Source organism: Bufo gargarizans, chromosome 3 (assembly GCF_014858855.1).
Source record: "Bufo gargarizans isolate SCDJY-AF-19 chromosome 3, ASM1485885v1, whole genome shotgun sequence".
Classification (NCBI taxonomy): Eukaryota; Metazoa; Chordata; class Amphibia; order Anura; family Bufonidae; genus Bufo; species Bufo gargarizans.
In genome coordinates this window covers 464,099,622-464,126,729 of record NC_058082.1, presented here as the reverse complement: position 1 = coordinate 464,126,729, position 27,108 = coordinate 464,099,622, and the positions used below count along the sequence as shown (strand labels likewise).

The 27,108-nt window shown below is 43.9% G+C and overlaps 1 protein-coding gene across 1 annotated transcript in view; it reads left to right on the top strand.

Moving 5' to 3' along the window:
- The window catches only part of PIGS (phosphatidylinositol glycan anchor biosynthesis class S), a 53,303-nt gene that overhangs the window by 4,879 nt on the left and 21,316 nt on the right, over positions 1 to 27,108 (top strand). The window contains exons 3-7 of the mRNA XM_044283638.1: positions 870 to 981; positions 2,948 to 3,037; positions 12,176 to 12,267; positions 26,069 to 26,303; positions 26,396 to 26,538. Of these exons, the coding sequence (XP_044139573.1) occupies positions 870 to 981; positions 2,948 to 3,037; positions 12,176 to 12,267; positions 26,069 to 26,303; positions 26,396 to 26,538 (672 nt within the window). The remainder of the gene's footprint in view (positions 1 to 869; positions 982 to 2,947; positions 3,038 to 12,175; positions 12,268 to 26,068; positions 26,304 to 26,395; positions 26,539 to 27,108) is intronic.

Sequence of the window (27,108 nt, the reverse complement as noted above, 5' to 3'; positions counted from 1 at the left end):
TGTGGCATCCAGCACCATGGAGATCCATTGTAAAAGCAAACACAAAAAAAAGGATACTTTATTTAGCAGAACTCTGCAGGATGGGAAAGCCTAGTCTAACACTTTTTTCATCCTGCAAAGTTCAGCAAAAAATAAATATATATATTATAATTTTTTTTACAATGGAACTATGGTGACGGATGCCACAGTACGGAGTCTGGTAACATATATATATATATATATATATATATATATATATATATATATATATATATATATATATATATATATACACGTTATATATGTTTTTTGTGTGTACATTAAATGTATGAAAAAAAACATGTGAACCCAGCCTAGCTGACAGGGAAGAATCTGAACAGACTCCGCCGACTATGATGGAGACCGTTCAGTTTCCATTCATGAGCCTGTCTTTTTACCAGATAAAAAAAATCCATCATATAAGGCTTTTTTGTTTGGCCTTTTTGACAAAATCTGCAACAGAGGCTCCAAACCTCGAACGCAGATGTGAGCAAGTGTAGGCCTATGTATTATGTATATGAATTACTGCAAATTTCGTACTCCTTCTCGGGTAAAAATACTCCTCAAAAATGGTCAGAGGAGTATTTTTACTCTTCTGGAAAAAATGTAGTGCGACCTCTGCCTTAATTTCATGGGAATACTTTTTAGAATGGCCTGCATGCTCTTCAGTTGGGACATGCAGGGAGTATATACATATATCCTTCTGAATCTGAGATGTGTCCGTAGGAGTAAGAAAGGGGGCATATTGCGTATTTATGCACAAGGTCTTGTAATGAGGTGTCCATCATATGGCAATGTGGTGTAAAGTGTTTAGGGTCCATCATCATCATCTTCTCGCTTCTCTCCCTCAGCTTCAGCTCACAGTCCCTGTAGAAGTGGTGTTCTCTAAAGGAACATTGACGGCAGAGCAGCAAAGGAGAATCCCGGCTTCAGATGTAAAGGAAAAGGAGACTGTACTGAACAGTGAGTACCTTCCCAGGAGATGGTTTCACTGCACAAGGCTTCTGTCAGGAAATATCATTCATGTATGTTCACTAGTCAAACAAGCCTAAAGAAGTGCCTTCAATTATAAAACTTAGAGGTTGTCTCACTTCTGCAAATAGCATTTAATATGTAGAGAAAGGTAATACACGGCACTTACTAATGTATTGTGATTGTCCACGTTGCCTCCTTTGCTGGCTGGATTAATTTTTCCATCACATTATACACTGCTCGTTTCCATGGTTATGGCCACCATGCAATCCTTCAGCGGTGGTTGTGTTTGCACACTATAGAAAAAAAGCACCAGCGTATGTGCGCTCCCATGGTCCTGGCCACCAAAGAGGCTTGCACTTTTTCCTATAGTGTACAAGCACGACCACCACTGCTGGATTGGAGAGTGAACTGCAATTGAAGTCCGCGGTTGAACTTCATCAGTATGGAACAGTTCGCACACGGCAACACTTCCACAAGACGATTTTATCTCGATTCCAAACAATTCCAGCTCCTCGGTCTCAATATCCACCAGCAATCGCAGCTCTTTTATCCTTAAAGAGGAACACGACCCACGGGTTATTGAAGCACTGTGTATTTTATTTTACTTACAAGATCCACACTTGTTCACATCACATATAAAATCAATTTGCCCGACCCGGGTTTCGCTGTCTGCTTATTCTGGGGCGTTCCTGTTATCATTCATGACCTATACTAATAATAAGTCATCTACGATATGTGTGATCTTTGGGGGTCTGACCCCTAAAATCGGTAAGAGGAGGCTGGGGTCCTCATGTCGCTGTGTGTGTAAGTGCAGATCAGCCCGGTTTTACTGGAATGGGACAGAGCTGCACTACTGAAGCCAGCCACATGGGTGTGTTGGGTATTTAGCCCCTTTTGTCTTTACTGATTGTAGTCATAGGTTGGGCCCCACCGAACACACACTGATGGTCTTTTCGTTGGATACACCATCCGTTTTATTTCACGAAAATCCCCATTAGTATACATCCGTGCTGGGTGTGTACACTGTGGAATTATAGAAGGAAAATCAGCTGCAGCCGCAAAGTCTGTGATTAAACAAATCTCATCTGCACAGACGTTGACCTATGGTGTGGATATTATAGCCACGCCGTGACAAGTTATGCTGCGGATTTCACCCTTTGCAATCCATAGGGTGACGTCTGTAGCAAAATCAGCAATACATCTGCAGGTAAGTCGTGGCGATTTTGATGCAGATTTATTGCGGATTTTGTCTGCATCTACAGCGGATTTTGTCTGCATCTACAGCGGATTTTTCTACTGCAGTTTATGTGGAAATATCCTTAATGGAGCTTTCCGGTACTTAGATATTGACATCTTGTCCTTGAGGATAGCTCCAGCACTCTGCACCAACTCTGATCAGCTATTTCGGGCAGCTGCTGACGCTGGTAAGTGCACCGTGGATGGAAGGCTCCATGAATACTGCAAACGAATTTCACAAGACAAATATCATTGTATTCAGCAGCATCAACCCTACCAGGCAGTGTGTCTTGTTTAATAGAGTTGATCCTACGGACAGGTGCTTTTAAAGTCCTTCAAATTTATTTAGAGACATATAAATTCCTCTGCAGTTTCCTCCCTCAAATAACGGCCAGACCACTGGCAGCCCCCAAGCCGCTTATTGCAGAACACAGTGACAATCGGTCTAAGTAGGAACAGACCACTATTAAAGGGATTGTCCAACCTCCATTAGCAGCTGCTGATACCAGTAGGTATCCTGTAGTAATTTACATGGGAATTAAATATTTTGTAGCCATTCCATGTAACCTAACAAAGGTTGAGACAGATCAAAGATTTACCCAATGCATCAGCATAAATTTGATTTAGTCATATTTGGTTAAATTTGGTTTTTCTTTTCCGCAGTAACAGAATTAATTTTATGAATTACATTGATATATATTTTGTGCTTTCCCTGCAGCTCACACGACTTTTAACTGCCGCTATGAGTTCCGATACAGGAGGACAACCCAAGAGGAGGACGAGCTTTTGTCATTGCCCACCTTGGCCGGTGTGTAACAGTTCCATGTTCCTTTGATGCATTTTATAGTTTCTTCTTTACATATAGAGGTGTACAGCTGTAGCAAAATGGAGGATAAAACTGTACAATATTACAGCAGTCCCCACATTAGAATGTTAAATGGACATTTCGTTGGACACACGGCCTTGTGATCCGAGTAGCGCACATTTCACAGCCAGTTTTCGGAGCCATCAGTAACAGTCGTCTGGCTGTTTTGCTCACATGCAGTGACAACATGGGGGCAGCGAATGTACAGTCCTTAGGCGTGTGTAGGGGTTACGCTTATAAGTTGAAATGTTCTTGAGCAGCCTTATAGCTTATACATGGTAATGTAGTAGGGCTTGGCGATTAATTGGATCGGATTTATTAATCTCCATCTCAATGAACATCGATTCTGATTTTATCAGAATTGTGAAATCAATATTGGCCCAGATGGGGCCACACAAACACCACAGGAGCCTAGCACTGATTGAAGCTGGGCTCCTGCTGTAACAGCCGGGATCAGAAATCACTCCGATCCCAACTGTTTCACCCCCTGGATGCCACAATCAATAGCAACCACATCAACTGGAGAGTTAGACAAAAGGAGAAGGCTTCCTTTGTCTCCATTGGCTCCTTCGTGAACGCAATCACAGGGTGCCAAATCATTGCCACAGCAGCCACAGACCTAATAAAGGCCCCCAGGCCTGCCATAACTGAGTGCCACTGACGCAGCAGTAATAGGCTGTAATGCATTGGTATACAATTGTACAAACCCATAGATCAAATATGTATGGCTATCTGAGTGCAAGAACGCAAAAACAAAAAATTATGTGGCTTTGACTCCTAAATAGTACTTTAGTATAGGGGATAACTGGTTTGGGTTCTGACCACTGAGACCCCCATCAAACCAGAGAACACGGGGTCCCAGTCCCCCATCCTAATGAAGCATCTGGTGTGCGGCCTTTCACTGCATTCATTCTCTACGAGACTGCTGTACAGTAGCAAAACAAGAAAACCTTCTCCATGTGTGAAGTCCCACTGTCTGTTCAGTAAAGTCTGTTCACATCCTGCCTGGAACATGGCCACTGATGGAGGGGCACGTGGCTAGATCCGTCCAACAGTGGCCTCCATTGAATAATACTGTGGTCCGGTGCTGGAATGACAGAAAATAAAGACAACATAAACCTAGCGCCATCACAGTGGTACAGCTGTGTGATAGAATTGGTGTAAAGTCAGACACTTTTCCTTATGCCGTCTCCATCAATATATATGGCATTTGCCATGTTTTAGGACTCCTCCTAGACACACTGATTTTCTAGACACTTTTGAAAATGTTGGTGAAGCGCAAAAAGTGTCTAAAACATACAACAATTCTGGCTCAAGGTATGTACACCAGTTTTTTCTTTTTTTTTTCCTTTTTTGTGCAGTTTGCCCCAGAATTCTGGAACGTTTTCAATTTTCCAGTATTCAAAATATGCAATGCCCGATCGCAGTTAGTCTCCCGTGTGTCCTGGGATCATGCAGGCCTTGCCTCTGCTGACCAGAGGAAAAAGCAGCTGGTCATCCCCAGAAGGGCAGAGATGAGGCCTTTGTTTGGCTTTGCAGCTGGAACCCATTTTTTCGCACTTTTAGAAGCCATTGGGAACCTGCACGTGTCTGTAAAGAAGGTCTCAGATCCCAGCTTCTCTCCATGATGTCCCGATATCACACAGGCTTTCCCTCCATACATCAGCCATTTTATTACAAAATCTGCTCTTCAGACCTTCACATTTTAGAGGCTGCTGGCAACCTGCGAGCTTTTGTGGACCTTATTTGCAGACTATGACATGTTCTATAAAGTATTACAGTATAGCTTTAAAAGGTTACATATGCAGAAGGGTTACAGAAGACCTTCTTCCCCTGTTTGTCCTCACGGATTCTCAGTATCATGTAGACCGCTCCTCTACAGATTGGTCTCTGGAGGTCACAGCACAACTATGGTGAAAGAAAAAGAAAGTCTTGCCCCCTATGTGACTGAATTAGGCAATTTTCAATGTACTTTTTTTTTAGAACCATTACTCTTAGGTTCCATTCACACGTCCGTTGTTTCTTTCCTGATCTGTTCCGTTTTTTGCGGAACAGATCTGGACCAGATCTGTACCCATTCATTTTCAATGGGTCCTGAAAAAAATCGGACAGCACAATGTCAGATTTTTTTTCAGGACCCATTGAAAATGAATGGGTCCAGATCTGTTCCGCAAAAAAACGGAACAGATCAGGAAAGAAACAACGGACGTGTGAATGGACCCTTACCTGTATAATCCTTATGAGGTCAGAAGGCACTGAATGTGTAACTAGAATTTCTACATATCAGTAGAATTGTCACATTACGTTAAGATTATGACCAAATTGTCTGACAACCTTCGTCCCAATCTTCAGCCGTCCGTCTATTGTCCAGATCTTCTCCTTGTTATAAGGACAAAAATCTGACAAAGGTCTAAACCAGGGGTGCACAACCTGCGGCCCTTGATACCGTTCTGTGCGGCCCCCAACCATCTGGTAACAGACTTGTATATCTATGTCTTGTGGCTGCTCACATGTATCTTTCATGTATTCTCCCATTAGATAGGAGCTCTGTTGGTAATACCCCTTTAACTTTTATTTTCGGCTCTTGGAATTGGTTCAGGCTGACAATGTGGCCCCCAACCAGAAAAGGTTGTGCACCACTGGTCTAAACAGAGGACATTACGTGACTTTGCTAAGATCCGTGGCCTGCTGGAGTCAGATGTTTGACATCCGGGCACCACATCTGGAATCTACATCAGCTTGGAGCTCGTGTAGATTTCAGGTAGGAGTCATTCTGGTGTGTACGGTAATTTATGATAAAGCCTCTTTCCACTCACCACCCACCTTTCTGCAAAGTGGAAACAAACCCCACAAAGTCAGCATGAGCCGGTGTAGATTTGCGCTATAATTTATGCCAGTTTCTGCATCTGTTCAGGAGCCCCATCCACTAAAAAAAAAAAAAAAGAGTGGTGCAAAAAAAATATATGTAAAAGTCGCAATTTTTATATGCAAGGAAACTGACTACAACCTTTGATAAGTTCCCTCCATAACCCCATATCCCAAATTTCTAGTTATATAAATGTGTATATCTTCCAATGTTTAAAAAAAATTTGGAACTGGTAGTAAAATGGAGGCAGATTTTCCTCTAAGCCAGTCACAGCCCCAGAGAAGCGCTTTCCTTATATTGGATATTGGATATTTTTCTGCTCGGCTGCTCCATTTTCCCCGCTGTGCCCCTGTTCACTTTTGCCGCCCTGTATGCTAATTAGTAGCATCGGTACAGGGAGGGGGGTGATCGCCGTGTTTCTCAAGGGGCGTCCCCTTCTCCCTGGCTGTGAGTTGTCCAATCGCTTCGGGGAGCGTCACAGCCAGGGAGAAGGGGACGCCCCTTGAGAAACACAGCGATTCCCCCTGCCTGTACCGATGCTATTAATTAGTATACAGGGCGGCAAAAGAGAACAGGAGCACAGCGGGGGAACGGAGCAGCCGAGCTGGAAAAAAAAAAGCGCCCTGATATCTACTAGTAAAGCCCTACACTGCCAGATACTAGTATTGTAACGTAAGGACTAGTGAAAGGTCCTCTTTAAGTTGTAAAATATAGAGATTTAGATTTTAGGCCGTATCGCCCAGACCTACATTGTATAGAGACTTGTTAGGTCAGCTCAAGGTAAAGGTGAGCCTTTACTACCGCTGACCAGTGGGGATGTGGCACCTGACTGGTGGGCAGACTAGGTCCTCTTTAAGCAATTCTTCATAGAGGACTTTCACCAAGATACATGTACTGAAATTAGGGTTGTTGCGGGTATCGAAATTTTGGTACCCAATTGATACTTTTGTCCCGGTATCGATACGATATCGGAATTTCCATTTTTTTTTATATACTGGGCTGCGCGGTCTAGTATCTCTGAACATGAGAGCGCTGCTGTGAGCGCACTCATGTTCCCTCAGCAGCACGGGGGAGAAGGAAACACTCCCCCCCCCCCCCCCCCCCCTGTGCCGCTGCCACCAATGAGGAGAGAGGGGCGGGTGCACTGTGCCACCAATGATAGGAGGACTTTAAATGGGCCTGGACTTTAAGTTGCCAGGCTACATAGAGCGGCGCCCAGGGATGTCCCTGCACTTACTATTATTCCTGGGCGCCGCTCCATTCGCCCTGCTGTGGCCGAGTTACCGTCTCCTGCTCCGTATGCTAATTACTACTATCGGAGCAATGGGAGGAGACATCAGCTTCTCTCCTGGACGTTCTTTCTCCCTGGCTGTAGCGCTGTCCAATCGCAGAGTGTCAGAGCCAGGGAGAAGGAACGCCCAGAAGAGAAGCTGATGTCTCCTCCCTATTGCTCCAATAGTAGTAATTAGCATACAGAGCAGGAGACAGTAATGGGGGCACAGCGGGCGAACAGAGCGTCGCCCAGGAATAATAGTAAGTGCAGGGAGATCCCTGGGCGCCGCTCTATGTAGCCTGCTCATGAAAGGTCGTCTTTAACACATAATACAGGAGGCAGGTGCCGGCAGCAGAATCGCCTAGCCAGCACCTGCCTCTGACAGGAAGCTGCAATCGGCGGCAGCAGTTAACCCGCCTCCTGTATTAAAGGTTAATTATCATTGGTGGTGCAGTGCGCCCCCTCAACCCCCCCAGTATTAAAATCATTGGTGGCAGTGGCCACAGGGTCCCCTCCCCCTTATTGGTGGCAGTGGCAGCTTCTGATCGGAGCCCCAGCAGTTTAATCCTGGGGCTCCGATCGGTTACCATGGCAGACAGGACGCTACTGAAGCCCTTGCTGCCATGGTAACATCCCTGCTGCTGTGTGTACTATGCACAGGGCAGCAGGGAGTGTGTGAAGTCCTATTCACCCTAATAAAGCTCTATCAGGGTGAATAGGACAAGGGATCAAAAGATCCCAGGTTCTACCGCTAAGGGGGGAAATAGTTAATAAACTGAAAAAAACAAAAAAAAAAACACCCCCTTTCCCAATTTTACATATAAAGTATATAATCAATCAATAAATAAACATATCGCCACGTCCGAAAAAGTCCAAACAAAAAAAATCTATGCGGTGAACGCGGGAACAGAAAAAATTAAAATAAAAACTGTGCGATTTGCAATCTTTTTAAAATGCGGAATGCATGTGGCTTTTTTGGTGTTTTATTTTTTTCGCATGGTATCGAGTATCGCAATATCTTTTTATGGTATCAAAATCGAATCCAAAATTTAGTGTCGCAACAACTCTAATTGAAGTAGTTATATTACCTTACAGTGCAGCCCCCAGTGATGTCTTTCCGTTTTTTTTTTGTTCCCCCCTTTGTTTTTGTTCACTGTGTTCCCCGTTTGTTTTGGCACCTCATGCTAAGGAGGTGATTTGGGTCAACTAGACGGGGACTTGAATTTGTCCTGGGCGCGGTTATCTTCTCCCTGGCTGCGAGCGCATCCAATCAGAGTGCCCCGCTCTTAGCCAGGGGGAAGGAGCTCAAGTTCTCGCGAGAGAAGGAGCTGCGATTCTTGTGAGAACTTGAGCTCCTTCTCCCTTTGCTAAGAGCGGGGCCCTCTGATTGGATGCGCTCGCAGCCAGAGAGAAGATAACCGCGCCCAGGTCAAATTCAAGTCTCCGCCTAGTTGAACCAAATCACCTCCTTAGCATGAGGCGCCAAAACAAACGGGGACCGCAGCGGACGAAAGGGGGGGGTCCTTTGAAAAAAAATAAAAAAATAAAGCGGAAATTCATGACTGGGGGCCGCACTGTAAAGTAATATAACTATTTCAATACATGTATCCTGGTGAAAGGTCCTCTTTAATGCCAATGGTAGTCTGCTCTGTTGAGCTGAAAAATTATTGGATGCTCTTTCAAAAATTATTAATTGGCTCTTAGTAATTATCAGAGAATGTAACTGCAGTGGAGGAGACGTTCTCCATGTGCCCTGGTGGGCACGCCCATTTGGTACCCAGTGTTTAAATGCAGAATACCTTTTGACTTTTTCTGTCCCGATATTGAATTACTATTAGTCTCCTCATCTGTGGGAAGTACTTGTCTTTGCTGACTATCACATCCACTTTTCATGTGTGCAGCTCTGTTCTTTCTCCCAAATTTTGACTTGGCAGCATAATATCTATTGTTGTTTTCTGTGGTTGACACTAGAGGGCGCCACGTTTCCATTCTGAAAGCTGTTTTATATGGTCGTCTAGGGTTCACAGCTATCAGATGAACCAATACAGTGAAACGAATCATTGTCTGTGTTCAGCACGAAGGCTATTTCCTGCAGGGTTGGCTTATCGAGCAACCCTAATTAAAAATGTATGGAGCAATCTATATCATTCATAAGGTGCTCCCCTTGTACTCTTGTGCTGTCCTCCTACAGAAAGCTTCAGGTGTCGGCCGAGCATGCCAGATACCTGTGGTGGCAGCTTATCTCCTGGGGGAACAAAAGAATCGGGTGAGCTCTCCTCACACATTAGTCTGTCAGCAGAACCTGCCATTGTCGGTGGGTTTCGATGACAGTACCCTCATGTGTATGGGGGGGCCTCAAAGTTTTTTTCCCCCGAGATTCTGATATTGATGATCTATCCTCAGAATAGGTCATCAATATCAGATCAAAGTCTATTTTATTGTAAATACATACAGAGAACTGAAATGTTGTTACTCTCAGACCCATGGTGTAGCCATAAATATTGAACAGTTAATAAACACTAAGCATAAAATATACTGCTTAAAATGTTGTATACATAACGGTATTAATAGGAGGGATGTCTGGTTCCGACCGGGATGGTCTTTCTCAAGCAACTAACAATGTGAACATAATCAAATAGATATACCCTCTCCAAAGGGTCACATGACCCAATTAAGTATGCTAATTTGCACCTCCTTATAGCCCCAATCCTAGATTCTACCTTTCAACCTATTCAGTTTGCAATCCTTGATAATACACATTGTGATATATTAGAATCCAAATCCGATGTTTGGCGGAATCCTGGGGAGCATTTCTCAGAAGACCCTTTCCTATTCGTATCCATGCCTGTTCGGCGTTCCTCAATCCTTAGAGAGCATGCGCGCCCACGTCTATTCCGCTCGACGCTATCCCCGGAACCTGCGCAGAGCACTCCCGACAGGCATCATGGAAACCAAATGCGTCCACTTGTGGATGGGTGACTAAGATGCCCTATTATTCTAGTAAGGTAGTCTTATCTGATGTTATACTACTTTGAGTGGCTATATAACTAACTGAGGAATGTAATAAAGACTATAGAAATACGCCGCACTTAACACATTAACATGGATGTTGCGTTTGTATATTGTATGAGGGATGTTAAGGTAGATTGTTGATCCAGTGTCCATGGCGCATGCTGGAAATACACTGCGCAGGAGCAGGGAGCCTGATGCCGTACCCGGTCTATTCATTTGTTGGGCGCGCATGCGCAGTATACACGTGGGGACGCGCATTTGGTTTCTATGACACCTGTCGGGAGTGCTCTGCGCAGGCGCCATGGATAGCGTCTAACGAAATAGATGTGGGTGCGCATGCGCTCTAAGGATTGAGGAACGCCGAACAGGCATGGATACGAACAGGAAAGTGTCTTCTGCGAAATGCTCCCCAGGATTCCGCCAAACATTGCAGTAAGCACGATTTTTGATTCTAATATATCACAATGTGTATTATCAAGGACTGTAAACTGAATAGGGTGAAAGGTAGAATCTAGGATTGGGGATATAAAGAGAGGTGGTACATATTTTGCATATGCAAATGTTAATTGGCATACTTAATTGGGTCATGTGACCCTTTGGAGAGGGTATATATATATATATATATATATATATATATTTGATTATGTTTACATTGTTAGTTGCTTGAGAAAGACCATACTGGTCGAAACGTCGCATTGTATTGGTGAATAAACATTTTGGATATTGAAGACAAGAGTGCTGCGGTTTTCCTACAAAGTCAGCTTACCAAGCACAGCGTCATCCATTGAGGATTAGGGTTGTAGCGGGTATCGAATTATCTATACCCAATCGATACTTTTGTACCGGTATCGATTTGATACCGGGATTTGACATTTACCGATACTAGGCTGCGCTACTGCACACCCTAGTATCAGAATACATGGCGCGCGCTCCATGTTTTCTGCAGCAGCACAGGGGAGAAGGAAGCAGGTGAAGAGCTGTGGCCACTGCGCCAACAATGAAGATAAGTAACTCATTAATACAAATACAGGAGGCGGGTGCCGGAGGCAGAATCACATAGCCGGCACCCGACCTCTAGGACAGGGCGCTGCGATCCGCGGCAGTTAACTCCTCAGGTGCGGCTCGCAGCGCCCTGTCATAGAGGTCGGGTGCCGGCTATGTTGTTCTGCCGCCGGCACCCGCCTCCTGTATTTGTATAAAAAGGTTACTTATCTTCATTGGTGGCGCAGTGTGCCTCCCCCCCCCCCCCAGTATTATAATCATTGGTGGCAGTGGCCACAGGGTCCCCTCCCCTCCTCCTCATTGGTGGTGAAGTGGCAGCTTCTGATCGGAGCCCCAGCAGTGAAATCCTGGGGCTCCGATCGGTTACCATGGCAGACAGGACGCTACTGAAGCCCTGGCTGCCATGGTAATCTCCATGCTGCTGTGTGTACAAAGCCCAGGGGAGCAGGGAGAGAGTGAGGGCCTATTCACCATAATAGAGCTCTATTAGGGTCAATAGGACAAGGGATGAAAAGATCCCAGGTTCTAGCCCCTAAAGGGGGAAATGGTTATTAAAAAAATAAGTATAAGTCACCCCCTTTCCCAATTTTACATATAAAATATAAAAATAAAAAATAAACATATTACATATCGCCACACCCAAAAAAGTGTGAACTATTAAAATATATATTAAAAATAAATAAATAAAAACCGCGCAATTCGCCATTTTTTTATTTTTTTTTGTAATTGTGTCCCCCCCCCAAAAAAATAGGATCGGACTGTTTGATTATGGGCCGGACATTCCCATTGGGGGGTTGCTCATGTGTGGGGACCCTGGTTCAGTATTTCTCATTCATTGTATGAGTTTTTTTTAAATGTTTATCAGGATGTTATGTATGAAGCAATAGGAGGTTGTGTTCCTGTTCACACCATCCGTCTTGTTTTACAGAGGCAGATAGAGCTCTACAGCAGCAAAGTAAAGGAATCCAGGGATCTCTGTCCTTGTATGTTATACCAGAGAGCACACAGCTTTTTCCTCAGGTAATGTATACCGTTTCCTTACTTGACAGCTGGCATATGCCATAAATGTCTGATAGGTGTGGGTCTTGCCTCTAGTATCGGCAGCTGTCTCGAGGCTCCTGTGTGTTTTCATCCAGTCTGTGATTGAGGTAACCGGGATGGTGGAGGCATCGTAGCGCAGCGAGCTCGGCTGTTTCCGTAATGCCGGCCACCTCTGCATTTGATTACAGTGAGGGTGCTGTAGCGCTATCTGCCATGGACCCTCTGTTCTCAGACATTTATGGCCTATCATTTGGATATGTTATAAATGTTTAAGATGGGAATGCTCATTTACTTCCTTACTTTCCTACAGTAATGGTTAAAGGGGTTGTCCAGAACCTTGCTGTAGATGGCCTGTCCTCCAACACCCTGTAGTAGATCTGACTTATACAGCTCCTTCTGCTATGTAGTGGACAGAGCTGGTTACTGTAGTGCCGCTTCCATTGAGGGTTCATGCACACGGCTGTTACCTGGCTGTGTCCGTATTGAGGCCCACAAACAACGCTTTTGTGGGTTTTCTGTCTGTGCCTTCGCACCGCAGAAAAGTAGTGCATGCACTACTTTTTTGTGGTGTGGACTGTTAGATGCGGATCCCATTCAACTGGGTTCTGCATCCACATACGGCTGCCCTACTGTTGGTGCAATTTGTGGTGCACGGGCCCGGAAAGCACACGTTCCTGTGCATGAGCCCTAAAGTGAACGTGAACAGCACTGCAGTAATCGGCTCAGTTAACGGACGGTGTTCTGGTGCTGGAGCTCACCTGAAACAGCTGATGGATGGTGGTGCGGGGTGGTAGACCCCTACTGGTAAGATATTGATTGCCCAACAATTATAAAATGTTAGACAACCTTTTTAAGACAATTGGCTGTTGCGTTAAACAAACTCTTGCGCAATTTTATTTCCCCCAATTTATCTGAATCAGTTTACAGAGCTGGTGAATGAAGCTGTGGGGTTACATATTATGATTATTAGTAATAAGTGGCTTAATTGGAGAGCTCAACAGTGATTTACATATGTAGCAGAGCTTACTTTGTTATTAAGGTGGCCATACACATTAGATGAATGTCAGCTGAACCCAGCGGGAAAAGACGATCATCTAATGTGTTGGATTTCAATGTACCCAACCCTTTTGTTCAAGTCAAACAAAGTGGATCTAGATGAGAGGAAATTTATTAATATTTTCTTTATACAGTATTTTAAAATTAATTTTTGCTGCCTTTATCCAAAGCCAGAATAATGTCGGTACAACTGTTATAGGCTTCATTCACATCTGCGTTGTAATGACGCAAAATATTGGAAGCGCTAGATCTGTTGCATGGTGGACACAAACTGCCCCCGACAGACCGCATTGACTAATGATTATTATTCAGGCAGCATTGTCAATCGCAATAAACAATTTTTATCTTTCAAGAGTAACTGGCGGGTAATTTTTTTATAAATATAATTTTTTCTTATCAGAGAAAGGTGCTTCCTTCTCCTCTCCTGCTCCCCTTCCTCTTCACCATCTCCCAGTTCACTGCTCACATTCATCTGCTCTGAGGGACTGTCTGCTCGCTGATGGATCAAATTAAATAGAAACTTATGGAAAGGAGGAGAAGGGAGGGGCTGATGAAGACAGGCAGGGAGTAATGGCTGGATTTACATCTAAACTGCTCAGTCCAGCTGTTTAATGTCCTCCATTACTGCTGCTTCTTTGTAGGCTGTGCTGTAGTTAGGGAGCAGAAGCTCCTGTTTCTCCATGTCCTGTGTATGGGCAGACATGATTCCAGCTACCCACCAGCTCAGAGCAAAAATGAGAATGAGACAGATTGCAGAGGGAAAAGCTGGTGAAAAACACCAGATACAAGTCATATAATGGCCAGAAATATGTACACCCACATGTCAGCTTATTCTGAAAAATTGCTTGATACGACAGTTATACTTTCATTTTTACTGTTTTTGCACTGGCCAGTTCCTGTTACAATTTCTGGATGTGTTTTGCACGCGCGTGATAACAAACCGACTGTGGTACCCAGACCCGAACTTCTTCACAGAAGTTGAGGTTTGGGTTCGGTGTTGTGTAGATGTTATTATTTTCCTTATAACATGGTTATAAGGGAAAATAATAGCATTCTGAATACAGAATGCTTAGTAGGTGATCAATTGAGGGTGATGGACCATGTGATTGGAGCATGTGGTCCTTTAGCCGGTAGTTCATCATTAAAGAAGTAAAGAGATCGGCAACTACGCGATAAAGAGGAGAAGGTGAGTACATTTAATTTATTTTTTTAACCCTCAATTGATCACCTACTAAGCATTCTGTATTCAGAATGCTATTATTTTCCCTTATAACCATGTTATAAGGGAAAATAATACAGTGAATAGACTGTCACCTAGCAACCATGCGTGAAAATCGCACCGCATCCGCACTTGCTTGCTGATGCTTGCGATTTTCACTCAGCCCCATTCACTTCTATGGGGCCTGCGTTGCGTGATAAACGCACAATATAGAGCATGCTGCGATTTTCACGCAACGCCTAAGTGATGCGTGACAATCGCTGCTCATGTGCACAGCCCGTGTGAACTCAGCCTTAGAATAGGCAAGGTTAAGTCTCTGCTGGATGTTAGCCATGTAGAGAATTTAACTCCCAAGTCCACTATACATATTGGTAGAGGATATCAGAATTCACATACACTACTCACAAAAAGTTAGGAATATTTGGCTTTTGGGTGAAACTTATGGAAAACATAAAAAGTTCACGCTACAGTGATACTATATCATGAAAGTAGGACATTTAAGTAGAGGCATCCAATGGTGATTTCCTCATCTCAAACAATTTGTTGAACGAAAAGCCAATAACAATAGTATTGACTAGACACACCTGCCCACACTGTGACACCACCACCACCAAAGGCTTGTCCAGTGACAACAGTGGCTGATGCATAGCGCTCTTCTTGACGTCTCCAACATCATTGGCGTCCTTAATTTCTGCTCAGCCTCAATCGACTTTCATCAGTGAACAGCACTGGGGCCCACTGGTCCCTCGTCCAGCGTAGATGCTCCATGGTCCATGTAAGACGATGACACCTGTATTACCCTTGCAGGTTGTCTAGCATGCTGATGTAAACAGTTTTGAATGGTCTGACATGACACTTAGGTGCCTCTCACCACCCTTAAATGTACCTGGAGTTGTGTGGCATTCATCATCCAGTTCCACAGGACTTTGTTCACAATGAAGTGGTCATCAGTGTGGGATGTGGCCAAAGAACGTCCACTTCTATGCCTTTCAGTGAATCTTCTAGTCTCTCTGTATTTCTGTTGCAATCTGTTGATGACACTCTGACACTAAGCTCAGTGGCCACGTCTAATAACATCCTGCTTGAAGCCTGGCAATGGCGAGGTACTGTTGATCAATTGTTAGGTGTCATCTTGGTCTCATGATGTCAAAGTGTGAACAGCATGATGAGGATGACTGTTTAAATACCAGTTCTAATTGAACAAGGATATGTATTGGTCGATTCATGGATCAAACACCTGTTGTGAATTCTGCCGTTAAGCTCCTTGTTAGAGAACAGCAAGTTGTGCAAAAAGTACTGTAACAGTGAAAGTTTAGAGAAGGGAGGCGTGGCGGACGCATGGTTTGTGAGCTTCGGGAGTGAAGGACCACAGTCCACCTTTTAACCCCGCAATCCCTCTCACCAGCACCAAGGTCTGGCCTGGGGTCCTCTCCTCCACGCTTGGGCACCCTTTTTCACTGCTCCTACCCTGCCTCCTGCGAACAGAGACCCAAGGCCAGCAATCTGAGGCCTGCTCCTACCCACAATCTTTGAGACAGACCCTGCGGCCTCTGCTTCCCAGACGCCTCTGCCATCTTAAAGGGGGAGGTTCTCTCCGGGCCTGATACCCGCAGAACCCTGAGGTGAGCAGCAAGAGAGAGGGGACCCCGCCAGAGCCTGTCCCGACACGCAGTAGCGCCATCTTCTACAAGTGCCTAGCGGCCTACCACCCCCTGATCTACTGCCCAGCTGAGGCCCGCCTCCAGTGCATTCAAACACTGACCCTGTACCTCGGCTGGAAAATAGGTGCTTCCAGCACAGTTGGGGTGCGGGGGTTCCTAGATGTTGCGGAGTGTCATTTAGCACCAGTGCGCATTCAGCTACAAGGGGACTCCAGCATTCCCCCCCCCCCCCCCCTTCCCACTACACCCACCCTATCGATTGCAAAGAAACCCCAACAGGTGGCAAGTGAAAGCCACAACATTTGAGACCCAGCAGGGTGACAGTCCTACTCACCCTTTTAAAGTTTTACCCAGTGGAGCCTCTGGGATCCCAAGCATTGCTTGAGGTCTTCACAAAACACCATCTCCCTCTTGTTATAGATCCACACTGCCACCTAGTGGCCATCTATCTCATTTTACTTCACAAACATTAATGAGCGTTGCCAGAACACCTTTTCTTTCTTTTTTCTTTTTTTTTTTTTTGTGCTTCACAAATCTGATATTTTTGTATTCATGATGGCATAAAAACCCATGTGACCATAGGTTTTTACCCCAAACCAACTAGCTATCAACCACCAACATTAATTGACAAGATGGTCAAGTACAGAAAAGATGTGATTAGAGAGGGTGGTCAACCCCAAAGATCCACCACTGTTAAAGGAGACATCGAGAAGTTCATGAAAAAAAATACAGGAGCGGCGCCTACTTCCGCTCCCAAAATGTTATGCTCCCAGGAAGTACAGCGCCCTCGGGATAACTCTGAGGTGGAACATCACGACACGGATGACACCTTCACAACTGCTTTGCCTATTTCTCGTGCCTTTTTACAGAAATCTCTGGCCAAAGCCTTAGAACCCCTAGCCAAAGATCTCGGTGACATTAAACAAGGTATGAGGCAAATAGGGGAGAGAGTGGACACTTACAAAACACTCAAAAAGCTGTTTGTGAGCACACAGAGGAAATCGCTAACCACTTTAAATCTTGCCAGAAATACCTCAATGTTGCATTTGATCACTTAGAAGACCAAGAAAACGGAGGCCGCAGAAACAACTTAAGAATTCGAGGCCTACCAGAAACAATTCCACCAGAATCAATATTGGATAATGTGAAACGCCTCTTCATGTCTCTAGTAGGGGACGACTATCCAGAATAAATCATTTAGAAAGAGCTCATAGGTCTCTATGCGCAAGACCTAAACCTACTGAACCCCCGCGTGACATCATCTGTAGATTACTGGACTTTAGAATCAAAGAAGCTATTCTCCAATCTGCAAGGGACAGTAGAGCTATCTCTTTTGAAGGCAGTCATATATATCTTTTTCAGGATCTAGCTCCCAGGTCTCACTTTGTCCGTAGATGGTAAAAGATTCACTATCCAGGAACACGCAGAACTACCGCCGCTTCTTGATGCTTTAGAAGTGCCTCATCACAGCATACCGGACTGGGCCATGGGTCAAGACCTCCTCACAATCACTTCAGTTGCTCCTCCCACCCCATGGGAAGTAGTTGATCATTCTACAAGATCAAAGAAGAAAACTGGGAAATTCACTTCAAGACACTTGCTGCTGGATAACACTTGAACTCTCCGGAAGAAACACTTTCTTGATCCTCATATATCTTTTTTTTTTTTTTTTTTTTTTTTTTTTTTAAAAAGGATTAGCTGTAATATGTTTTTACTCCACCTATTGTGGATATGTGTGTGGCGTAGTTTATTCTTTAGGAGTTACTCATCTGTTTTGTAGAGTGTTGGTAACAGATTTCTCTACCTTCTCTAGGTTTACTCTTTAGAACTGCTAGTTGGTCAGGGTTAGCCTTATTTAGTGACCATAGTAATGTTCACTTCATTTCAGTCATTTGTTTATAATGCTTTCTTTTTCATCTGCCATTTTCCAATACGGGCCCTGTTGCATGTTATTGGCCCTCAATTGACCTTGATGCTACTGTTGATATCAATGTCTTGGTGTTACAGCTCTTTCTTACTCTGCTCCCCTCCTTTTCCTCTCGCTCCCCCCTCATATCGACCTACCCATACAATTACTTTGCACTGGTTCTTGCACAATGTTGGGCGTCTTTTACTCTTGTTTCCTACTATGGCTGAATTCAAGGTAATGTCCTTTAGTAAAAGGACTTAATATCCTGCAAACAAGGAAGCCAAATCTTCCACTATCTGCAAACCCATAAAGTTACAGGAAACCCATCTTAAGGCGTCTAAAATCCCTGCTCTTCCCCATAAGCACTTCTCCAAATGGTACCATAGTACATACACTACAGCCTCTAGGGGAGTTGCTATTACTAGTAACGCTAACATTCCTTTACAGCTCCTAACATAAACCGTGAATCCGGATGGTAGATACCTCTTTATTAAGGGGAGAATGGGTAACTCTGTATACACTTAATTGCAAACCTATATGCACCAAGTAAAATGGCTCATGCAAAGTTGGGCAGTTTGCAGACTAAATAAAGATAGTTGGTGGTGACTTTAATCTCTCAGTAAACCCTATCCTAGACTCCACTGGTGCCTCTCGTATCTCCTATGGGTCTCTGAGATGCTTCACCAGTACCCTACAAGACCTATATTTGGTAGATGTCTGGAGATTGCTGTTCTCCACCACAAACGACTATACCGTCTATTCAGATGCCCATGACGCCTATCACAGACTGGACTACATCTTCCTTTCACAAACCTACATGGCCCATATTTGCAAAGCAGATATTGGTGACATTCTACTCTCTGACCATGCCCACATATCAATTACCTTTACTTTTCCTGACCTACCAAAAGGTGCTTTGTGTTGGAGACTGAACGAGCCCTTAATAGAGGAACCAGCAGTATCCAAGTCAGTACTGGATTGCCTCACTAGCTTTTTTGAGATGATATCCCACAGACACCACAACCTATTACACTCACCTAAAGAATTATTAGGAACACCTGTTCTATTTCTCATTAATGCGATTATCTAGTCAACCAATCACATGGCAGTTGCTTCAATGCATGTAGGGTTGTGGTCCTGGTCAAGACAATCTCCTGAACTCCAAACTGAATGTCAGAATGGGAAAGAAAGGTGGGCTACAACAGCAGAAGACCCCACCGGGTACCACTCATCTCCACTACAAATAGGAAAAAGAGGCTACAATTTGCACAAGCTCACCAAAATTGGACTGTTAAAGACTGGAAAAATGTTGCCTGGTCTGATGAGTCTTGATTTCTGTTGAGATATTCAAATGGTAGAGTCCGAATTTGGCGTAAACAGAATGAGAACATGTATCCATCATGCCTTGTTACCACTGTGCAGGCTGGTGATGGTGGTGTAATGGTGTGGAGGATGTTTTCTGGGCACACTTTAGGCCCCTTAGTGCCAATTGGCCATAGTTTAAATGCCACGGGCTACCTGAGCATTGTTTCTGACCATGTCCATCCCTTCATGACCACCATGTACCCATCCTCTGATGGCTACTTCCAGCAGGATAATGCACCATGTCACAAAGCTCGAATCATTTCAAATTGGTTTCTTGAACATGACAATGAGTTCACTATACTAAAATGGCCCCCACAGTCACCAGATCTCAACCCAATAGAGCATCTTTGGGATGTGGTGGAACGGGAGCTTCGTGCCCTGCATGTGCATCCCTCAAATCTCCATCAACTGCAAGATTCTATCATATCAATATGGGCCAACATTTCTAAAGAATGCTATCAGCACCTTGTTGAATCAATGCCACGTAGAATTAAGGCAGTTCTGAAGGGAAAATGGGGTCCAACACCGTATTAGTATGGTGTTCCTAATAATTCTTTAGGGGAGTGTATTTGGGAGGCACATAAGGCCATTATACGGGGAGAGTTGATATCCGTTGGAAGTTGACTAAAAAAAGCAAAGATCTGCTCTTCTTGACTCACTAATGTCCCAAGCCTCTAAACTAGAAAACTCCCATAAAAGGTCTAGAGCCCAAGCTGTTAAACAGGAACTCATGGAAATAAGAACTAAGATTAAAAACATCATTAATCTTCGCTAAGCTATTCCACATGTCCAAGTTCAAATACTATGCCCACGGAGATAAATGCAATAAGATTATGGTAAAAAAAACTAAAAGAAAAATCATATATTACTAAAATCCGCACAACGCAAAGATCCTTATCCACTGATTCAAAATCAATTGCCCAAGCATTTAAAGATTTTTATTCTAAAATCTAAACTCTATGCTCTACATTCTGATCCAGCTTCCCTAGTGTTGACACCCTCCCCGAGAGCTATTGACCAGTTCCTAGACTTACTCAATCTTCCTTCCAATTCAGAGACAGATAAAATCTCCTTGACGCAATCCTTCACACCTTTAGAACTGGGTAAAGTTCTGCAGTCCATCCCATTGGGTAAGGGTACTTTCACACTAGTGTTAAAGTTTTCCGGTATTGAGTTCTGTCCTAGGGGCCCAAAATTCCGGAACACATGCCGGATCAGGCATTAATTTCCATTTAAATGTATTAATGCCAGATCCGGTAACAAGTGTTCCGGAAAAATGAATCCGATTTCCCTGTCTGCGCATGCGCAGACCTCTAAAAGAATGAAAAAAATGAATACCAGATCTGTTTTTCCAGATGACATCGGAGTGACTGATCTGGTATTTCAATGCATTTGTCAGACGGATCCGTAAACAAATGCTATCTGTTTGCAAATGGTTCTCCGGATCCGGCAGGCAGTTCCGTTAACGAAACTGCCTTCCGGAATCCTCTTGACGCAAGTGTGAAAGTAGCCTTAGTCACCAGGCCCGGGTGGCTTCTCCATGAACTACTATAAAGTAGTTTAAATCTTCTCTGCCCTGTTGGGAGGAAATACCTGGCCCCCGCAATCTCTAGAAGCCCATATAACTATATTACCTAAGGAGGGCAAAGATCCTACTCTGTGCAGCAGCTACAAGCCGATATCTCTTCTCAACATGGACCTGAAGTGGTGGGCTAAAGCCTTAGCATATAGACTGAGTCCTATATTGCCCAGGATTATTGGTGCTGAACAAACAGGGACAAGGCAAAGATAATACTGCTAGGGTTATACGTTTCACATGCCAGGTCTACTAAAACACCTCTTCTTTTTTTTTTAAGCACAGACGCTGAGAATGCGTTTAATAGGGTTAGTTGGCCATATATGATTGCAACTCTCCGGCGGTTCCAATTCCCTGATATATTCATTAATGCTATACTTACACTATATGATAAACCCAAGGCGAAAATAAAGTGAACAGAATCTATTCTTCGAACTTTCACATAAAATGGTACTAGACAGGGTTGCCTATTGTCTCCTTCATTGTATGTACTAGACAGGGATATCGGGTGGGATCTTTCACACACACCACTGCGGCTTTTGCCGATGATTTGCTGATATTGACCACAAACCCTTTGCAGTCTCTTCCATGTATCTCTGCTCTGCTGGAACAACATGGAAGTCTGAACTTTAAAGTCAACTTCAGCAAATCGGAAATTCTGAATATAACGCTTCCACTACATCAGACACGCCAACTTCAGCTTCAATCTAAATACACTTGGCCTGTAGATTCCATTAAATATCTGGGTCTTAACCTAACACGGGACCCAGCTGCCTTTTTATATAAAGCCAACTATCTGCCAGCACTTTGACATAACTGAACAGCTTCAAAAACAACATCTACCTTTCATTTCGTGGATGGGCAGGATAGTGTTGTCACGATACCAACATTTTGATTTGATTTCGATACCACACAAAAAAATAAAACACCCAAAAAGCTGCGTGCATTCCTCATTTTATGGAATGTCCGGCCCATCATCGAACAGTCCGATTTTTTTTTTTTTTTTTTTTAATTTTTTTTAATTTTTTTTATATTTTTTTTGTGGGGATAAAGGGACAACAAAATGGCGAATCGCGCAGTTTTTATTGAATTTTTTTCTGTTACAGCGTTCTCCGCATAGGACATATTTTTTTAATATTTTAATAGTTTGGACTTTTCGGACTTGGCGATATGTAATGTTTATTTATTGTTTATAGATTTTATATGTAAAATTGGGAAAGGGGGTGATTTATACTTAATATTTTGGTGTTTTTTTAATACTGTTTATTTAATAACCGTTTCCCCCTTAGGGGCTAGAACCTGGAATATTTTCATCCCTTGTCCTATTCACCCTTATAGAACTCTATAAATAGGACTTCACACTCTCCCTGCTGCCCTGGGCTTTGTGCCCACAGCAGCAGGGAGATTACCATGGCAGCCACGGTAGCGTCCTGGCTGCCATGGTAACCGATCAGAGCCCCAGGCTTACACTGCTGGGGTTCCGATCACAACTGCCACTGCACCACCATAGCCGGCACCCGCCTCCTGTATTTGTATTAATAGATTACTTATCTTCATTGGTGGCGAGGGGCCACAGTTTCTCTCTCTCCTCACTGGTGGGAGCAGCAGCACAGGGGCGCGGGAGAGAGTGACTTCTCCCCTGTGCTGCTGAGGGAACATGGAGTGCGCTGCTCGCAGTAGCGCAGCCTAGTATCGGTAAATGGCAAATCCTGGTATCGAATCGATACCGGTACAAAAGTATCAATAATTCGATACCCAGTGCAACCCTAGGGCAGGAAAATCTTCCTTAAAGCTTATATTGTACCCAAATTACTACCTTTTACAAACGCTCCCTATTTGGCTTCCTGTTTCTTTCTTTTCCAAAATACAATCCATATTCAATTCATTCCTATGGAACAAAGTGCGCCCTAGACTTCCCTTTAGACTTCTGAAACGCAAACAAAAGTTTGGAGGTTTTGGGCTCCCAGACCTTCTCGTCTATTATAAAGCGAACCAGCTTAGTAGATGGATCATAATCACATTGAACCCACCATCTAATCTATATGCCTACATTGAAAACCATCTTTTCACCCTGGCAGACCCCACCAACTATCACCCTCCTATATTGCTTAGGGGTATTAGCGATGTGTGGCAAAAGCTCGATAAACAGCTCTGATCTCCCCCCCATCGCCTGTAATGCCTCCTACCGAAGTATGTAATCCCAGGTATAAGAACCCCCTCAGACTTCTGGAAACAACTTTCTAACATTGCAGCGGCAGATATATTTTACACAGATACTATTCCCACATCAGACATTTTACTCCCAACTTTGTACAGCGACACGACTTCGACTCTGTCTGTAAAACTGCTTCCAAGAGACTGCCAATCACACGTCAGGGTACATGGCTAGAATTGCACTTATTGAAACAGTCGCCTCACTCCAAAGATATTTCTTTTCTATATAATTGGCTTTTAACCAATGATTCTCAGTTTAAACCCCAATATGTGGGAAGAGGATTTGGGTGTGACCTTTTCTGATCCAGAATTACATTTTCTGATCTCCAGATCACATGGATTTTCACGCTGTGTAAAGCTTCAAGAGAACTCTTTTAAATTATTAACACATTGGTACAAAACCCTGTTTTTTCTCCAGACAATTAATCCCGAGATCCCAGATACCTCCTGGAGATGTCGATCTGGCAGAGGCACCTTATCTCACCTTTGGTGGCATTGAGCTCTTATCAAAGATTATTTGGAAGCTATCGAAAATGGCATAAATGAAGTGTTCTAGTAAGCTCACAGTGACTCCTCAGTTGGTTCTTCTGTGGTGCCCAACCTCCTCTTTTACACCACGGAAACACAATCTACCCACATTATTACTATCTGCAGCTAAATTGTTAATTCCAACATTCTGGCGGAACCCAAGGCCTCCAACCCTACAAGACTGGGCCAATAAGGTCAATCCAATACTTCGACTAGAGGAGAAGCTCACTTGGGAAGCTATGACCAGAACATCCTTCCTCAAAATCTGGGATCTCTGGATGCAATCCAAATACTTGGACACATCCCACCTGACTCCTACACAGCCTTGAATTTTATTTTTCTAAGGGTACATTCACACGAATGTGTAACCCTTTCCGTTTTGCGGTCCATAAAAAACGGAACAGTGTGTCTGCATTTTGCGGACGAATGACTTCCGTTAGTGTTCCGTATGTCTTCCATTTTTTTACAGTCTGCAAAAAAGGAAAGGGAAAAAAATTATTATTAATGGATATGTTGCATCAGCTTTTGTAAGCCAAAACCAGGAGTGGAACCTACAGAGAGAAAGTATAATGGAAAGATTTGTACCTCCACCAGGTTTTTCTGCCCCACCCCAAATACTGATGAGGGATTATTCACACGACTATCTGTTTTTGTGGTCTGAAAATTGAAGATCCGCAAAACTCGGACACCGGCCGTGTGCATTCCACATTTTGCGGACCGCATAGTCTTTCTCCTGTGTAGAAATGTCTAGTCTATGCAATTGCGGACAAGAATAGGACACGCTCTGTCTTTTTTGTGGGGCCACGGAACAGAAGTATGGACGCGGACAGCACGCGGTATGCATCTTTTGTGGCCCCGTTGAAATGAACAGATGCGGACAGAAATATACAGTCGTGTGAATGAGCCCTGAAAGATACTGATTAAATACGGACTGTGCTCATTTCCCTCGGTATATGCATAGCAGTTACTGATTAGATCTCTCTATATTCGCATCTGTTTAACTTTTCTCAGAAGTTGCAGGAAGTTTTTTTCATCTTCGTTCCTTTCTATTACGTTTTCCGGCATCAGGAAGTAGTCGGTGTTATTCTTGTCGCTAAAAGAGGAATCCACACGTCTGCTCCCAGCATTGCTTGCATTTTGTATGCAGTTTGGGGATGTTTTTAACTCTGGTCTTAATCGCCTGCGTCCCTTAAATATGCGCCTAATTAATGACAAGGTGCGCACGCTTTGTGATAAATTAAGTGCACCTTCCAGCAGTTTGTGTTCCTACAATGAAATCTATCTCAGCTGGCGTAGGATACTGTTGTAAATGATGGCAGATCTGCTGGAACTCACCAAGCACAGCTCCATATAATGTATAGCGGTTGTGTTTGGTATCGCAGCTCAGCGCCATTCACTTCAATGGGACTAAGCTGTGCCTAGGTCACGTGACCGATGAACGTGATGTCACACTGCCTTGGATAAAGCTACTGCAAACGCTGCTGCCTTCACAAACAGCTGATCGGCAGGAGTCCCAGGTGTCGAACCCCCACCGATCAGATACTGGTGACCTGTCCATCACTGTAAGGCTACATGCACACGATCAGGATTGCGTGCAGAAAATCAGCACCGTAGGTCATGTACATTGTATTCTATGAGAATTTGAAATTCTCAATGCACAAGTTGCAGATTTTTTTTCCGCGCGGATTTTGACCTGCGGTGCGGATTTTTAAATCCGCAGCATGTCAATTTATTTTATTTTTCCTGACCGGATTTTCTTCATTCACTTAGTGAAATCCGCATGCAGAAAATCCGCACCGAATCCGCAGGCAAATCTGCACCAATTAATGCAGATTGACCGCACAGATTTGCCTGCGAACACCTGCGGATTTCAGTGCGGATTCTCCGCACATGAATCCTGAACGTGTGCATGTACCCTTTTAAAAGGTTTGTCTGGTTTTAGTTAAATAGGTGAATAGGCTGCAGTAAAGAAGTGAGCTGTACTTGCCTAGTGGATCCAGCGATAGCGGTGACATCATGTCGACAGCATGTCCCCCAGTGTTGTCTGTGCTCCCTTATATTTTTTAGCTAGGGGGGTTGCAGTCATTGCGCTAGAATTGTTTTGGTCCCTCCTCGACCATAACAATTCTAGCGCAATGACTGCAACCCCCCTACTGAATGTCTTTCTAGGTTTTCCTGTTCCTCCTTTGGATAGTTGTTAGCTTTTTTTGTGTTCTTGTACTTGAATTTAAAATTATAAATTTTTTCTCCAGGGAGTCAGTGTCTACATAGGAAAACATCGAAGATCGCTAGTAAAGCTTACTTTTGACCCATCACTTAGTACTGAAGAAATCCGCCGTGCCTTGTACAGTAAACTGGACCGTGTCATTCAGACCATGTCATTTACAGAAGAAGCTATGACTGCTGCGCTGTCTGACAGAATCTCCACTAATAGGTTTAATAAGGATGACTTTGAGAACAGCAGGAGAGCGTTTAAGTCCAGTCCAGGTACAGACAGACCATAGATCCTATGTTTCACTGCCTTGCACATATCTACTGGATATTTGACCTATACTAAACCTTCCCTTGTTCTCTTCCAGGTTATGAGATCACATTTACCTTACTCAACCCAGATCCGAAATCCCATGACCTGAACTGGAACATAAGCTCTGCCTCAGACCAGTATATCCAGCCATTCCTGGATAAGCTGCAGCCAGTCGCTAACTTCTCTGTTGATTCCCAAGTAAGTATCTTGTGCGTAAGGTTGGTCATAGTCATAAAGGGGTTGTCTCATCAAGGCAACCTCTATCGTATGCCATATGAGGGTGAAAGGATGGAAAAACCAGGACTTACTCATTGGGGGACTTGGCCTGTGCATGTATTACCATTTGACTGCTGCCCTTTACTACTTCATTTCCCCTGCAGGGGCTGGAAATTTGCCGTCCCGCATGTAAAGGTCCTTTATATGGACCGAGGAATGGGGCAATTATTGTGAATCGTACCTGATAATTGTCCCATGTAAAGGTGTCGGAGATCACCTGAAAAAATGCCTGTTCATTAGTTGCATCTTTTATGTGGCACCTACAGTCATCATTTACTATCGAGTGGTAAAGGGGTTGTGTCAGCTAGTTTGAGCCTATAGAGCAGAGGACATGCTCTGCTAGATCGCCACTAGCACGTCCACAATATACATTTTCCATAGCTCTAAGTGCTTTTATAAAAATCGAAAAAAGATTTTATATCTATGCAAATGAGGCTAGTAAGGAGACCAAAGGGCTGTTACCAACATTTCAGGAGCCCAGCCCCGCTCACT